This window comes from Sinocyclocheilus rhinocerous, unplaced genomic scaffold (genome assembly GCF_001515625.1).
Source record: "Sinocyclocheilus rhinocerous isolate Xijiao unplaced genomic scaffold, SAMN03320098_v1.1 scaffold43, whole genome shotgun sequence".
NCBI classification, from domain to species: Eukaryota; Metazoa; Chordata; class Actinopteri; order Cypriniformes; family Cyprinidae; genus Sinocyclocheilus; species Sinocyclocheilus rhinocerous.
The window spans coordinates 793,271-810,479 of record NW_015628370.1 but is presented as its reverse complement, the minus strand read 5'-3'; the positions used below and the strand labels follow the sequence as shown (position 1 = coordinate 810,479).

Sequence of the window (17,209 nt, the reverse complement as noted above, 5' to 3'; positions counted from 1 at the left end):
GCATGACAAAGCGGATATCGTCCTCTTTTGGAAGACCAAACAAAGTAGTTTCGCTTTCACAACGAAGCACACAGTGACTTCACGACATGACAGCGGCGGCAACAATACTACAGCGTGAATAAAAGTTATGCCTTCTTTCTTTGTGTGAACATTTGGGCGGTGTTATGCAAATCTTCCCATATAGTGAAGTAGATATGTGGGGGCGTGTTAGAACGAGCCGTTTTAGGTAGGTGTGGCTGACTCTTAACTTTTATAAAGAATATCTCTTTGGATTTGAGACTTTAGTCTTTGCAACTTTACAGATCTTCTTTATGCACCAAGAGCTTGTGACACTTCAAAGCGAAAGGAAAAATTGAAATCGCATCATATGACCCCTTTAACATCACAACCGATTTGAATCGTAAAATATTTTCATCGCTTTTCAACCGGTTCGGGATGCATCGTTATATCCCTAGTAATAATAATGTCAGCTAAGACGGCCCTGCTAGGAGGAGTGGCTGTTCATATAACGTTAGCCTACCCGCATTCAGACTGTCATATATGCTAGCCGTCTTGTAATTAAGGAGATTTGGTCATTCTCAGCTAGTCCCGCTGTACATAGTTTTAGTCTTGTCTTTCTTTTCCGTTACGTTCACAGAGTGGACCAGCAGACCGGCGTCGGTGAACACTGACGGATAAACACAGTCAACATCAGGAGAGGATTCAACGGAGTAATAATATGTCTAATGAGAAATCGAAGTTAACTTACGTGATAACTGGAGGATGCGGTTTTCTCGGGCAGCACCTGTTGAGAGTTTTGTTGGAGAAGGAAGAAAATATCAAGGAGATAAGGCTTTTCGATAAAAACGTTTACCCAAGTCTACGAAGTCACAGTACAGGTAAGAAACACTTGAAACAAACTGTTCATTATATGATTACGAGCTTGTTAGTGCCCACAGTCATTTAAAATGGATTTATAGCAATTATTACGCTCATGGTTGTCTTAAGTAGCCTAGTACCCGTTTCATTACATACGTGCGTGTTTTTGGACAAACGCCCTGTCATAACCAGATGTTTCTTCATTACGTTTCTCACTTGGACTAGTTTATTTAATGTCCAACAGTACATATAAATCACAGAGGACGTTATTATGTAATGTTTTTTAATGTAATTAACATTTCCATTACATCTCAAATTATGTAGGCTATTGTGTTTGTGAGAACATTCTGTGATGTAAAGGACATTTGAAACATTTTTGGAATAAAATGACACACTCGTTTATCTTGCTGTGCATCATTTTATATCTAACATTTATTGTTGCACAAGTTGACCAAATTAAAAAGAATTTTGACTGGAAATGACATATACCTTGATCGTTCTTTATTTTCTTCGTCTTTCATGTCAAGATGCTCTTTCATTTCTCAGACTGACACATTAAACCAAGTGGTTGTGTTGTAAATGACGCCACAAAACTGAGAGACGACTGGAAAAATTGTAGAAACATTGAGCTCATTTTTACATCATAAATATCGAAATTGTTTGCATATTCTTTCTGAAGATTATCATACTTTTGAAAATGTAATATTTTAAAGTTCCCAACATTAAAGAAACGCCCTATATTTTATATAGTTCCTGAAAATATGCCTGTGTTCGTGACGTTCACAGTGTAGGATGCAGTTTCTGTAAGACCCCAGGGGAAACATCTGTTGTTTCTATGACTTCAATAACGGGAAAGATCATTGAAATGACAAAGGAAATGGAAAGGTTCATTCATGTTATTACATAGCCTTGGCTGTATTGGCGTTTATTTGGGCTTGGTTCAGTTGGAAAGGTCAGGCAACACCAGTCATTTCCATCCAGCCCATTTCACCTTCCTTTTTACCCACCAGAATGCTCCATTCAGCTGATGTCCTGCTCTGTACAATGGGATTTTGGGATCTTATTCACTGTATTCACCAACCCTCACTGATTACGTTATCATGGATAAATTGATCTCTCATTTTCAGCAGATATGTAGCTCTAGCTGAAGCACAATGTCCTGCACAATATAATTATGCGATGTCAGCCAGAGGAATAGATGCACGAGGGAAGTTAGACTTTGAATTTGGTTATAGCTGGATCTAGTTTGTGTGTCAAATGTTTTTTATTAGCCAGAGTTTGTTGGCTCTTTTATCTAGTGGATCTCATACAACAAGTATCCATTGTCCTGCCAAATGTATCCTAGTCCTCACATACTTTGCTAGTTATCCAATGGGCTAATGAGGGAATGATGCTTGAAATTGACAACAGCTTGGCATGTGGTCAAAGTCCAAATGTCAACAGAAAGAGGTTAGATAAACTTATCAGAAGCGAACATTGACCTACTTGCACATTGAGCTAGTAAGAGTTTTTTTTTTTTTGTATGTGACTTGATTTTGTGTGACTGCTTGGAAAGGTTTTATTCATCGGCAGACTTTCATATGTTATTTATTACTATTATAAAGCTCAGTTAATTAACCATCACACAGATGTGAGGGATCCTGGAGACGTGTTTATTTGAACATCTGCAATGCACAGCCGCTGATAACTAATCACAGTATTTATTACTTGTCCTGTGTAGTGGTTCAAAAACCTGTCAATCTATGGAGTTGTTAAATGCATATGTGCAAAAGCAACTGGAAACTTAAGAGATCAGAAATACGCCACAGCAAATCTTTGCAGAGCAGTTATGAATGACCGTGTTCATTGTTTGAAAAAATAGCTGCAAGTGAGAATGAGAACAATGTATTTTGTTTACAAGGACGAGGGTGTTGCTTCCACCAAGAAGATGGAGTTTATTGTTTGTTTCCTGTTTTAGATAATTGTGTCATTGTAATCAAAAATATCACTTGATCCTAGAAGTAATATCGGGAAGCTTTCCAAGGTAAATCATAGAGATAACAGGATGCTGTCCAAAGTGACCTTGGTTACACCCACACACTCACTCATTCACTGGAATACATGAAGCACGTACACACTTTGTTGTGCTACAAAGAAAACGGATGTTTTTTTAAGTAGATTACACTTCTATTGAAATCTTTTCAATTTTATTTTATGCACTGGTAGTTACATCAGTTCTCAGCTGCCTATCTTTTTCCATGACAACTACCTTATTTGACGCCTGCATATCAAAAATCTAACAACTTTTAACAAGGTATATTATCTCTTTCTCTTTTATTCACAGAACATTTGAAGGTGGTGGGGGTACAGGGTGATATAACAGATTATGGGAGCGTGCGTGATGCCTTTCAGGGAGCAGACCTGGTTTTCCATGCAGCTAGTTTGGTTGATGTTTGGTATAAGGTCCCTGAGAAGGCCATCTATGCTGTCAATGTACAAGGTGAGTGAAGAATAAGATTGAAAAACAAAAGGAGACGGATAACAGTGACTTTGTAGAAGTGATGTCAATGTTTTGCACTTTGAAAGGGTTTAGGAGTTAGCTTCAGAATACGGTTTAGGAAATCACCTGTGAAATGACTGGAGGCTACTACAAGATCAAAGATACACTACCATTCAACAGTTTGGGAAGTCTCTTATGCTCACCAAGGTTATATTTATTTAATCAAAAATACAGTAAAAACTGTAATATTGTGAAATATTATTACAATAATAAAAAAAACTGTTTTCTATTTTAATATATTTTGAAATGCAATTTATTCCTGTGATGACAACGCTGAATTTTCAGCATCACTACTCCAGTCTTCAGTGCCACATGATCCTTCAGAAATTATTCTAATATGCTGATTTGCTGCTCAAGGAACTTTTTATTATTATCAATGTTTAATGGAAATCGTGATTGTTTTTATTTATTATTTTTTACAGAATTCTTTGACGAACAGAAAGGTCAAAGATCTTTTTTGAAAAAGATTTTTGAAAATTTTAATGCATCCTTGCTTCGAAAAAAAGGATGAATTTCTTTTAAAAACATCCTAGTGACCCCAAACGGTAGTGTTTTTGTTTTTTTTGACTGTCAGAGTAAATGTTAGTGGGTTGTTTTGGTTTCTCCCCCAGTTTTCCTTTGGTGACATTTCCAGTAACCTTAAAGCTTTACTGTCGGTTTGGTCCGGAAATGCATAATTTACTCACAAACAAGGCGGGAATTGTCGTATTTTTTAGTGCATGTAATGAAGTGAGCATAATAAGATAAAAATATGTGCTTTTTAACTGTAGTCCACTGCTATTGTACAAGAAAACCTCCTGCTAGCCTAGACAGATCTTGTGGCTTTATGAGAAATGGAGCATTTGCAGTTTACCTCATTAAGCTGATCAAAAAGGTCAGCTCTAGATTTAAAAAATGTCTGACATTATTAATGCATTCAGCATCACCACCTGCATGAGTGAAAACGTCTGGACATCACAGATATGATTATTTATTTATGTGTTCAGATCAGTCTCATTCCTTTCATGTGTTTACACTTATTCATTTGTGGTAATAGACTTTACTGGTAATGGGTTCCTAACATATATTTAGGTCTGTGCCAGTATAGCATTAATAGATACAGACAAACCCACAGGATACAGATGAAAACAAGAGCAGGAGATGATGAGTGTTTTCATACTGGAATTTTCCTTTAGTTTGGATTCTGCCCTATAATATCATTTTTTTTCTTTTGCTCTCACATCTGCATTCCACATACTTCTCTAGAAATCTCCTCTTTGAATACCATTGAATGGGTCTGGATAAAAAAAATACACATTTGGCTACCTTTGTTTTTTCACTTATCATTTGATCTGATACTTCAGAAAGCTTTTGGATAGCTGATGGGATTCTCATTCAATCTATCTGGTGATTCCAGCTGTATCACAACATTACTTGGAATTTAGGCATTGTGTCACAGGGCTCGCAAAATCGCTAGCCCGACGTCCCGGGGCTATTGTGTTTTCCAGTCGGGCTACCAAAATGTATCACCACTCTGCCCGATGGGCTACCTTAAATGCAGATCTCCCGTGGGTCCTTAAAAACTCCTACAGTGAGTTGTATCAAACTTAAGGCCATAAAAAGTTTTAAATGCGTTAAATGGTATAATAAATGTCTTAATTATAATTTCAAGAGGTCTTACAGTTGGGGACGGAAAGACAAGAGTCGCGATACGACTGGATTAAACTTCAAAAGGCAATGATGTCATTGAATAACTATGAGCGCTGCACGTTTCAAGTCAAAACGCGGCGCAGATGTCTTTATTTTAATGTATCTGAAGGGAACCGACTGTCCTCAGAAATGTACACACAATTCCCAACCAATAGCGACGCTTGTTAGGCGGGCTCGCAAGCTGATAGGTGGAGATAAGCCAATGAGCGTCTAAAGTCCAGGCATTCAAAATTAGCATATCGCTCTTGTTGAGTGGGCCCTAATGTGAAAGGGGCATTCCAAACCTTGGCTCGTATAAGTAGCCATGATAGCGTCCACAATCCAGTGGAAAAGTCTCTGTTTTGTCCCTTCGCACAACCACCGTAGCACATGATTTATGTACGAGACCACAGACATGTTGTCGGTGCGAATCAGTACTTGTCGCTGTTCCAGCTGCGGCCGAAAATCCACACTGCTTCCAGCTCCAAGCGGTTTATGTGCCACCGGCTCTGGGGTTCTGACCACTGCCCCGAAGCCGGCATGCCCTCGCACACTGCTCCCCAGCCGCGAGTCGATGCGTCCGTCGTGACCACAACGCGCGACGTCACCAAGCCCAGGGGAACCCCCCGGCTGAAGAGATCTGGGTTGCGCCACGGCCTCAGAGCTTCGATGCAGCTGCGGGAGACCGCGATGCGCAAACGGCCCAAAGTCCACACCGTCCAAGGAACTCGAGATTTCAACCATAATTGCAGGGGGGCGCATGTGTAGTAAGCCCAGATGACATACCGCTGCAGCAGACGCCATGAGCCCCAGCAGCCTCTGAAATTCCTTCAAGTGAACAGAGCTGCCCAGTCTGAAATGGCGCAGGGAAGACAAAATGGCCGCCGAGCGCTCCCGAGAGAGGCGGGCTCTCATCTCCACTGAGTCGAAGCACACTCCCAGATATGTTATAGACTGACTCGGGGCGAGAATGCTCTTCTGCATGTTGACACATAGCCCTAGGGACTCCAAGAGACGAAGCAGCGTGTCAATATGGCTGACTAGCGTGTCTCGGGACTGAGCTAAAATCAGCCAATCGTCCAGATAGTTAAGAACGCGCATCCCGCCCGCTCTGAGGGGGGAAAGTGCTGCATCCATGCACTTCGAGAAAGTGCGTGGGGCCAAAGCCAGCCCGAACGGGAGAACAGAGTATTGGTACGCTGTGCCCTCGAAAGCAAACCTCAGAAAGCGTCTGTGATGCGGTGCTATCTGAATGTGAAAGTATGCGTCCTTTAAATCCACGGACGCAAACCAGTCCCCGGGGCGAATTTGCGCCAGGATTTGTTTCAGCGTTATCATCCTGAATGGACGCTTGCAAAGCGCTCTGTTGATGGGCCTGAGATCTAGAATCGGGCGGAGTCCCCCGTCTCTTTTGGGTACCACGAAATAGCGGCTGTAAAACCCGCTCTCCAGCTCGCTGGGAGGGACTCGTTCTATCGCTCCTTTTTCGAGCAGACTGCATACCTCTTGTCTCAGAACCAGGGCGTTTCGGGGCAATGTTAGAGACTGCACCACGCCATTGAAACGGGGTGGTCTGCGTCTGAATTGAAGGGTATACCCACGCTCTATCACACCGAGTAGCCAGCGCGAGATTCCCGGAATAACTTCCCACGCGCTCAGAAACTGACATAGCGGCTTTAGCGGCTCGGTCGTTGGATGCGCCGGCGAGTGTGTGGGCGGCGGCTCTGCACTGCTCTGAGGCGGGGCGAGCGGCACCGCATTGACTGAGTGAGGAGGAAATAGCTCTTTTTGTGAGAATGTATGCATTTTTATTGAATGAACATCCAACACACAAACATTTGAAAACATGAACTTGTGGCGCTTGGGAGCCGGGCCGCTCACGCACTCTCCTCCTCTCTTCAGACCGTCAGGACGACGGCTTAGCCGCCGGCGGCGGGCGAGAGTCACGTTGCGGGCTCCTCCGCTGGCCGTGGCATTTCCTCCCAAGACCCCACGCCTTCCTCTAAACAATTAAGACAGTAATATTTATACGTTTTAAATTGACATAATAATTTATATGCTCAATTTATCCCTTTTCATAAAAATGGCCTAAAGGCTGAAATGCTGTTGTATATGGTTTTTGTGAAAACCTGTATCTGAACTGTAAATCGTGTAATTTTATGTAAAAATGGTCTAAAGGCTGAAATGCTGTTGTATATGGTTTTTGTGAAAACCTGTATCTGAACTATAAATCATGTAATTTTATGGCTCAATACTGTATGTTACCATAGACATTGTCCAACCCCACTCATACTGTGTTCATTTTACTTGTGCAGCTCTTAAAATGGGTCATAAATTGCCTTAAATGTATTTTTAATAATTCTGCAGATACCCTGTAAATAGTGAAATAAAATTCCTTCTTTCATATTTGTTGATATTTGTGTATTGAAAATATTTTGATTGACATTTAAACTCCTATCTGATTTTCTATATTAAAAAAAAAAAAAGGTATTTTTTTATTTGGGCTAGTTAAATTAATTTTCGGGCTACCAAAATCTGAAGAGTACCTGCCCGAAAAGCTACCAGGGATTTTGAAATTTTGTGAGCCCTGTATCATCAGTTACAAACCTAATGATTCTCATTAATGTCAGTTAAAGCAACACAAACAGGTTTGAGGTCTTTCTTTTGTTTTAGTAGAGTTCCTGTTTTCCTCACCCTATTGGTGTTTGTCATGTGTTTTTAATACTTATTCTTTTTGGATGTTCTCCATCAGGGACAGAGAATGTAATAAACGCATGTGTGGAAATCGGTATTCAGTATTTGATCTATACAAGCTCCATGGAGGTGGTTGGTCCAAATGTAAAAGGAGATACATTCATCAGGTAAGTGTCTTTATTTAAATAGCTTTTTGATATATGTAAGAAGTATTTACAAAGTGATATGTTTTAAATTAATTATATTCACTAAAAATAAATAATTAAAAGTGTTTAAAGGGTTTGGTTGTCATGGAGAGAATGTCTGAGAGAATTGAAAGGAAGTGTTTGCACATGCTGAACGCATTCTGGAATGACATAGCAGAATTCCACAACGTACATAACATTCCATCTAGAAGTATCTTTCAAGCTGAAAGATTACAGGCCCCAGTATAGGAATGTTATTCCCACCATCTTAACGATCAAAAAGTGTCTGTTTATAGAGAAAGAGTCTATGTTTCTGCTGTTTTCCTTTTAGTCACCTGATAAGTGACACTTGTATGTCTCAAAGCACATCTTGTGATCATATGTGTCATCTAATGTTGCGATTTCTGAAGTAACAGATGCCAGCTCTGTAAATAGTCAGCCCAGATGGAATCTGGTGATTTTTTCCCCCTAATTTTTTGTGCTGATTTTAAAGGAAACTCATGAATTTTGCATGTTATGATGTTAAAACATGGGTTTAAAAGTACTACACTGTTATTGGCTGATGAAAGCACAATCCATTTAGCCAAAATATGTAATAAACATGCGAAGGGCGGAGACTGTGTACGAGTTTGTGAATGCTCTATTGTGGTTTGGCCTAGTATTCAACCAAAGAAAATTTGTCACTCAGTCTTATCAGTGATCCAAATGACAACTTTTGGATGACTTAAGTAGTTTCACATCTGATTGTGCTGTCTTGCCTAGAACTTTGATTAAAACAGCACACAGAGCAAAGCCTTGAAACTTTTCCATTACTGCCACGTGCTAGAAACATTAACATTTTCCTTGGAGAGTGACTAACACACAGTTTTGAGATTTTTATTCCCCTCAGATGAAATTATTTTCCTATATTTTTGGAAACATAAACACGCACACATTCACATAGAAAACTTAATCATTTAAAAGCATCAAGATTATATTTCAACCCTCCTCTCTATCCTCCTTTCTCCACATTTTTCTCAAGTCCCTGTGGAGTGTGGAGTGTTTGGATATTTAATATTGTTGCTAAACATCAGTTGCTTGCCGTGGGTAATGCCTTTCTAAGGTAATGAAAATAAAATTTGTTTTTGCTGGAAAGTGTCTGCTGTCATAGCCAACTAGTCCCTAAAAAATGTATATATAAATATTTGCACTCCAGTGCACGTCACACAACAGAAGAGGACAGGTGAGTGAAATATAAACAGAGTTTATTGAATGGCTGGCACAGGACAGGAATGAGAATGTAGCAACGGTGAGTATAGAAGTTCTATGGAGCTTGATATGACTGAATGATAACAAAATGTCTCTCTTGCAGATGCTGGAACGAACAGGTAACAGAAGACTGGATCCTTGGTGGCAGGTGAGTGTTCAGGTGGGTAGCAGGTTAGGAGTCTGTTCATGTAGGAACGACGAGACCAGACAAAAGAGTGCAGGTTGTGAGTGCCTTTAAGGTGTGTGCTGATGAGGAGGTGCAGGTGTGGTGAATTAGAATTCCGGGGAGAGTGAACGAGTGGGTGGAGTGTGCTGATCTGACAGGATAGGTTGATTGTGATCTGAGGCTACGTCCACACGAAGCCAGAGCTTTCCCTATCCGATCTTTTTTTCCCCCTCGTCTCAAGAAATATCTGCGTCCACACGAAACCACAAAACGATGTAGTATACATGCCAGACCAGTATGTGGCGCTGTAATTCTGCCACAGAGATACACTAAAAACAGAGAAGAAGACTTGGACTATGCACATAAACCTTGCGTGCAGTATACAAACGAACATGGAACAATACAGTTATTAATCCCGGTTTCACTCTCCCAAAATACCGGATCCATGTGGACAAAACGCCTATACCATACAAAATTTATGCGTATACAGCTAAACGCGTCGCCGTGTGGACGGGGCCTGAGATGGTTGCGACTCCGTAACTACAGATTCGCTGTCCACAAGAAAACGCAATGGCGGCGTTTTCAAATTTATCCACTCTGGTACCCGGTTTCAAAAAATATCGGTTTCACTCTCCCAAAATACCGGATCCATGTGGACAAAACGCCTATACGATACAAAATTTATGCGTATACAGCTAAACGCGTCGCTGTGTGGACGGGGCCTGAGATGGTTGCGACTCCGTAACAGTACCCCTCCTCCACGGGCAGCGACAACGGGGCCTACCTCGACCCCTTGGAGCTGGGCGATCTGGGTGTTCGGTGTGAAACTGGACATCATCACAAGCACCCAGGATCGCTCTTCTGGGCCGTAACCCGTGGGCGTTCTGGTGCAATATGGCTGCCGTCGCATCATCCAGGTGGATGCTGCACACTGGTGGTGGTTGAGGAGATTCCCCCTTCTATGTAAAGCGCTTTGAGTGCCCAGAAAAGTGCTATATAAATGTAAGGAATTATTATTATTATTATTATTATTATTATTATTATAACCCTCCCAGTCAGTCAATGAGGTATTTGATGCGATTGCCCCGCCATCACGAGTCGATGATGGAGCGGACCCGGTAGATGACCTCCTCGTCAGCCAGTTAAGGAGGAGGTACCTCATCGCCACCAGATCCTGCGAGGGGAGAAGATAAAGGTTCAGTGTGTGGCTTAAAAGGAGACATATTATGCCCTTTTTTTTACAATGTAATATAAGTCTCTGGTGTCCCCAGAATGTGTCTGTGAAGTTTCAGCTCAACATACTCCACAGATCATTTATTATATCATTTTGAAAATGCCTATTTTTTGACCAACTAGCAGCTGCCAAGGGGTAATCAGTCTTACTTTTCCAATACGAATAAGACCAATCTACCTTTTCATAACTGAATATAAAAAGTTATGACCAGTCTTGAAGAAAAAAAATTAGATGACTAACTTTTTAAGACTAGTCTAAACAGTTTATGCAACCGGCCCCTGATATACGGTTTTCTGAGAGCACACATACGAAGCACACGGACAGAAAGTGGCTGTCACAGCATGCAAGTACTAAACTAAGTTCTCATTCACACGCACAAGTTTACGTTAAAAACACACGAGTTACAAAAACAAAAAACAGTCGGTTATGTCTGTGAAGGTAAACAGCTGGGAAATAAATTCCATGTTTATTGTAGATCTGTGTGGCAGCAGCAATATAAATTAAATAAAATCAATAAATCCACTGCTCTCGTCTCCTCTGGGACTGTAAATAGCGTTCTGTGCTCGTCTGTGCAGACAATGACAGAACAGTTAGCATGTTTTGCTCAAACTTTTGCCATGTCATTAGAACTAGTACACTGTTATCGCTTGCGAAAACACAATAACGGCGCCGTGGGTGGAAACTTACCAATTATGGGGCGGTAATATTATAATGAGATCCCTTTGCCACGTCACCAAGGGAGCAAAATCAGATGCACTCGTTTTCTCAGACGCTTGCAGAAAAAGGCTTCCCAAAACAAAGTTACTGGGTTAATCTTTTTCACGTTTCCTTGGTTTGTAGATGCACTGGGGACTTGATTATAGCACTTAAAACCTGGAAGAGTCAGATTTTCATGATATGTCACCTTTAAGGAGTGATACATGAAATGAAGGTGAGATTCTGTAGTGAGGTGGTAAGTTTAGTCTGTATGTGACTTCGTTTATCTGCCTCTGCACGGTGAAGGGACCTACGTAACGGGGACGCAGCTTACGGCAAGGCAGACAGACTGATGTCCTGTGTAGAGAGCCACACCTTCTGACCTGGTTGATAACGAGTGGTCGATGTTCTGCGGGCGTCAGTTTGTGTCTCCGCACTGCTTGTTGGAGATGCACGTGTGCCGAGTCCCACACCCTCTTGTTTTGCTCGTACCAGTGATTGACAGCTGGAAACTCCGAGGGCTCACCGGACCAGGGGAACAAAGGAGGCTTGTACCCGAGGATACGTTGGAAAGGGGTGAGCCCGGTGGTGGACTGCCTGAGGGAGTTCTGGGCGTACTACACCCCGGGGGAGGAATCGGCTCCAGCTGTCCTGGTTCTGGTGGAAGTAGGACCGCAGGTACCTCCCAATCTCTTGGACCTACCACTCAGTCTGGCCGTTAGTTTGCGGATGGTAACCGGAGGAGAGGCTGACGGAAACTCCCAGGAGCTTGAAGGCTTGCCATACCCGTGAGATGAATTGAGGGCCACGGTCTGATACTATGTCTTCTGGTAGACCAAAATGGCGGAACACATGCTGGAAAAGAGTTTCTACGGCTTCAAATGCAGTGGGTAAGCCTTTCAGAGGAATGAGTTTACAGGCTTTGGAGAAGCGGTCGACAATGACAAACACAAGTGTGGTGATCCGAAGGAGGAAGGTCGGTCATGAAATCTATCCCCAGGTGGGACCATGGACGGTGTGGAATGGTAGTGGGACCAAATTTCCCTCTGGGAGTTTGCGTGGTGTGTTGGTGACAGCACAGACTGATCATCCCTTGATGAATCGGGAGATGTCCTGGGCCATGGAGGGCCAAAGGAGGAAGGTCGGTCATGAAATCTATCCCCAGGTGGGACCATGGACGGTGTGGAATGGTAGTGGGACCAAATTTCCCTCTGGGAGTTTGCGTGGTGTGTTGGTGACAGCACAGACTGATCATCCCTTGATGATCCCAGTAACGATGACATAGGAGCGAGAGGGTATGTTGACTACCTGGGTGTCCAGAGCCCAGAGAGGTGTGGGCAGAGTCCATGAGGGGCAGGCGAAGAGCTGATGGAACGTAGAGGAACCCCTCAGGACCTCCCAGCGGAACAGGTTCAGAGCTTGCAGCCTGTACAATCTGATCGATGGACCACTGGATGGGACTGATAATCATGGCTGGAGGGAGAATGGGTTCTGGAGAGCTGGGTTCAGGATTGGGTTGATAAAGTCATGAAAGGGCATTACCCCTCCAGTTCTTATTACCAGGATGATAGGTTACAGTGAAGTTGAATCTGGTGAAGAATAGGGCCCATCCGGCTTGACGTGGGCTAAGGCGTTTGGCTTCACGCAGATATTGGAGATTCCGATGATCCGTGATAACTTCAAAGCAGTGATTTGCTCCCTCCAGCCAATGTCTCCACTCTTCCAGGGCTAGCTTGATGGCTAGAAGCTCCCGATTACCGATGTCATAGTTCTGCTCCGCCGAGGACAGCTTCTTAGAGAAGAAGGCGCATGGATGGATGCATGGAGGATCACCCTGCCGCTGTGATAGGACCGCACCAACCCCGGTGGTGGATGCATCTTGAAGTCTGGTCTTCTGTCACACAACAGAAGAGGACAGACAGGTGAGTGAAATATAAAGTTTACTGAATGGCTGGCACAGGACAGTAATGAGAATGTAGCAACGGTGAGTATGGAAGCTCTATGGAGCTTGATATGACTTAGCTGAATGATAACAGAATGTCTCTCTTGCAGATGCTGGAATTAACAGGTAACAGATGACAGAACACTGGATCCTTGTAGGCAGGTGGGTAGCAGGTTAGGAGTCTGTTCATGTAGGAACAACGAGACCAGACAAAGGAGTGCAGGTTGTGAGTGCCTTTAAGGTGTGTACTGATGAGGAGGTGCAGGTGTGGTGAATTAGAATTCCGGGGAGAGTGAACGAGTGGGTGGAGTGTGCTGATCTGACACGATAGGTTGATTGTGATCTGAGATGGTTGCGTCTCCGTGACAGCATGCTGATGAAAGCCTCTGGAGAAAAAAAATGTGTTGTAATAGCTGTGCTTCTTTTACATTGTTAAATGCTACAGTAAAATGAAACAAAATATTTCTATAAATAATCGTCATTAATAACAAACCCCAACTGAACTCAAACCAAAAATTAAACCTTAAAATAACTAAAAATAATAATAATACATACATACTCAAATCCAATATTTTACTAAACATTTTAGATTTTACACTCGCTCTGCAAGGACAGACAGGGATAGGCGTCAACTTTGTTTAAATCTGTTATGTTTCGTCAGGATGTAGTGTAATTTGTGCAAGCATTTCACATTTCTTCTGTGCAAGCTGTAAGAACGCATCCATGTCTACTCATTTAGAGAGTAGAGGATATACAAAGAGAGTGAGCATTGTGGGTATAAGTTTGGGTATAATTTGACAGCACTGGTTGGGTCAAGCACTTGATTTCAGTAAAGGATCTGGTTTAGGTCTTAACTTAATACTTCCTGTGTATTGGTAGCTCTGCTACCTATTACTTAACTACCTTTCATTTGCCCAGATTTTAACTCTTGATGTTGTTCTTCCTTGACACAGAGGGAATGAGGATACTCCATATAATATATTCCATGAGATGCCTTACCCTAAGACCAAAGCTGCAGCTGAGAAAATGGTGCTGGAAGCCAATGGCACAAAGGTACAACACAGTCTTGTGGAGTGCATCAATAACACATTGATTTAGAAAGGACCCTGACTTTTCCATTTTAGCATGTTTAATCAAATAGAAAACGTACAATCTGTATTTGTAAACAAACAGAGTTTGATTAATGAATGGACGCAGCTTTCTTTTGTTTTGTTTTTTAGCTATTAATAAAACAGTTTTCTATCTTTAATTCACATGTAGGAAGTTAGATGTTTAAATTGCTTTTCTTCTAAAATCACATTTTTTAGACTACATTCAGGAGATGCATACTACACTTTTGCATTTTTGCCAATCTAGCAAACTACTTCACATTGTCTGCAAATAATTACCGTATTGGCCCGAATATAAGACGATGTTTTTTTCAGATATATTTCCAAGAAAAAAACATCGTCTTATATTCGGGACAATACTGTAATGTCATTTTAAAAATAATTACTTTATTCTTTTTAACATTTTCTTACATAAGCTTTTACATGAGTTATATTCATGAGCAATGTTATAATATCATCCAAAACATCCAACAGCAAGTTTACTTTTAAGTTTAATAAAATCTACTGACATTTTGATGAAATTGGAACTCATGCTTCTCATTTACATTGATCTAGTTGCTTTTTCTAACTTTGCACAATACTGCACCCACCCAAGCCCATGGGAAATGAACATCACATACTCAAGTTGGAAGCCTTAAATTATATATGGTTGGTTTTAGTTTCTCCTTTGCTCTTGGTGTTTCAGCATGCCATGCATTCACTGGCGTTTCCAAACACTATAAATCTTTATAATGCTATTGATGTATCTTCTGCATCTGAGTGACATGTAATGTAATAGAAAGACAATTTCTTTCTTTTTCTGCTATAATCAATTATTGATTTCTTTCTCTCTCCTTTGTCCCACTCTCCATGATTAGGTAAAGGGAGGGAACACTCTCTACACATGCTCTCTACGGCCAACAGGTATCTATGGGGAACAGCATCAGCTCATGAAGGACTTTTATCTGAATGGGGTCCGTACAGGTGGTTGGGTGATCAAGGGAGTTCCACGGAACACAGAGCACGGACGGGTCTATGCAGGTAACCAGCAAAACCCAGAAACCATGGCAACAGTGGAACAGAAAAATGGCTTCACTGTTTTTGATTTGATTTGATTGGTTAATCCTGTAGGGGAATTACAGTACAGTTAAACCCCATAGAGAGACCAGTATGTTCAATGAAGACCAGGAGTCAAATTTGAAGTTGTTGACAGAGTTTACTAAAGACAGAGAAAATGAGTAAGAGAAGCCAGCTTTGAACTATCTGAGAATGCAGAAACACTAGTACTTATAGCCATATGGATGATCAGTTGACGTAATTTCTACAGGTTCTGATAGGTTAACAGTACAGACAACTCTAGCAACATCCAAACATGGTATTCTGTTCCTGACATAAGTTAAGTACATTATCTTTGGCACCTCATGTTCTGTATGCATATACAACTTTGGTAAGGGTCATAGGTGAGTCATAAATACCTGGAAGGACTCTTCTCATCTGGGCTGCTGTTGAAGTCTGCTGGAGACTATTCCTTTGGCATGGTCATGGTATAATGGATGTCTTTCAGTCTGGATTTCGGACCAAGCACAGTACAGAATCAGCGCTGCTTAAGGTTTTTAATGATATATTTTCAACGGGAAGGTTGTTGCCCTAATGATGTTGGACTTGAGCGCTGCTTTTGACACTAGGAAATTATGTCTCTACATCTGCTACTTTCTCCTGTGGGGTCCCACAGGGATCTATTCTTGGTCCAACTTTGTTTTCTATATATATGCTGCCCCTGGGGTCAATTTTTATTTCTGTATGCTGATGATTTGCACATTTATTTTCCTTTAGAGCTTCATTTATGTGAGGAACTTGGGAGTAATTATTGATTCCGAAATCCATCTTGACCGACAAGTAAACAGTGTTGTGAAAACTTAAGGAAATTGTCCGAACTGAAAACTATTCTTTCGAACAAGGATTTAGAGTCTGTTATACATGCTTTTATTTCAACGCGGTTGGACTATTGTAATGCTTTATACTTTGGAGTAAGTGAATCTCTAGTTATGTGTCTTCAGTATGTTCAGAATGCTGCAGCAAGACTTTTAACTTACACTAGAAAACGGGATCATATAACACCTGTGTTGGTATCTTTGCACTGACTTCTTGTAAAATATCGAATACAATACAAGTTGTTGATGTTTGTGTATAAAGCTCTGCATGATCAGGCTCCTGAATACATAAGGGATATGTTGGTCCCTTACCAATCGCATCGACTATTGCGCTCCTCTCAGAGCTTGCTTTTGACTGTCCCACGGTCTCGTCTTTGGCGGAGTGGAGATCGCGCTTTTTCTGTTGCGGCTCCAGCACTTTGGAATGCTCTGCCATTATCTGTAAAATCCTCATCAAGCATTGACATTTTTAAAAAGGACTTAAAGACTCACTCGTTTTACCAAGTAGTTTTTTTTTTAAGTTGTTTTGATTGGTCAGGACAATTGTGAATGACTTGTCTTTTATTTTATGTTTTGTTCCTATGTTTTAATGTTTTATGTTTTTTATTCTTTATTATATACTGCTTGTGTACAGCGCTTTGGTCCATTTTTATGGTTTTGAAAGTGCTTTATAAATAAAGGTTGAGTTGAGTTGAGTTGAGTTGAGTTGAGTTACATGCCTCAATCACTCAATCCCTACAATCACAATTAGATAAAACATAGGCAATATCTCTTCCCTCCAAGGTTGAGCTACAGCACATCACTGGAACAGAACAATACATTCATGCAGAGAAAACCTGATCTAACATAAATTTCTACTTATGATTCAATTTAACATATAGTAACCAATCGAACTGTAAACCAAGTATGCATAGGTGTAGTGGACACATGGTGCATTATTATTATTATTATTATTATTAT

The 17,209-nt window shown here is 41.3% G+C and overlaps 1 protein-coding gene across 2 annotated transcripts in view; it reads left to right on the top strand.

Moving 5' to 3' along the window:
- Positions 1-17,209, top strand: part of LOC107737759 (3 beta-hydroxysteroid dehydrogenase type 7-like) — a 26,723-nt gene that overhangs the window by 4,908 nt on the left and 4,606 nt on the right. The window contains exons 2-6 of one of the 2 annotated variants that reach the window (XM_016549372.1): positions 638-878; positions 3,182-3,337; positions 7,818-7,926; positions 14,184-14,283; positions 15,197-15,359. In XM_016549372.1, the coding sequence (XP_016404858.1) occupies positions 719-878; positions 3,182-3,337; positions 7,818-7,926; positions 14,184-14,283; positions 15,197-15,359 (688 nt within the window). In that variant the 5' untranslated portion in view covers positions 638-718. Of the gene's footprint in view, positions 1-453; positions 879-3,181; positions 3,338-7,817; positions 7,927-14,183; positions 14,284-15,196; positions 15,360-17,209 lie in introns of those variants that run through there. The other variant, XM_016549373.1, reaches the window with a different exon arrangement.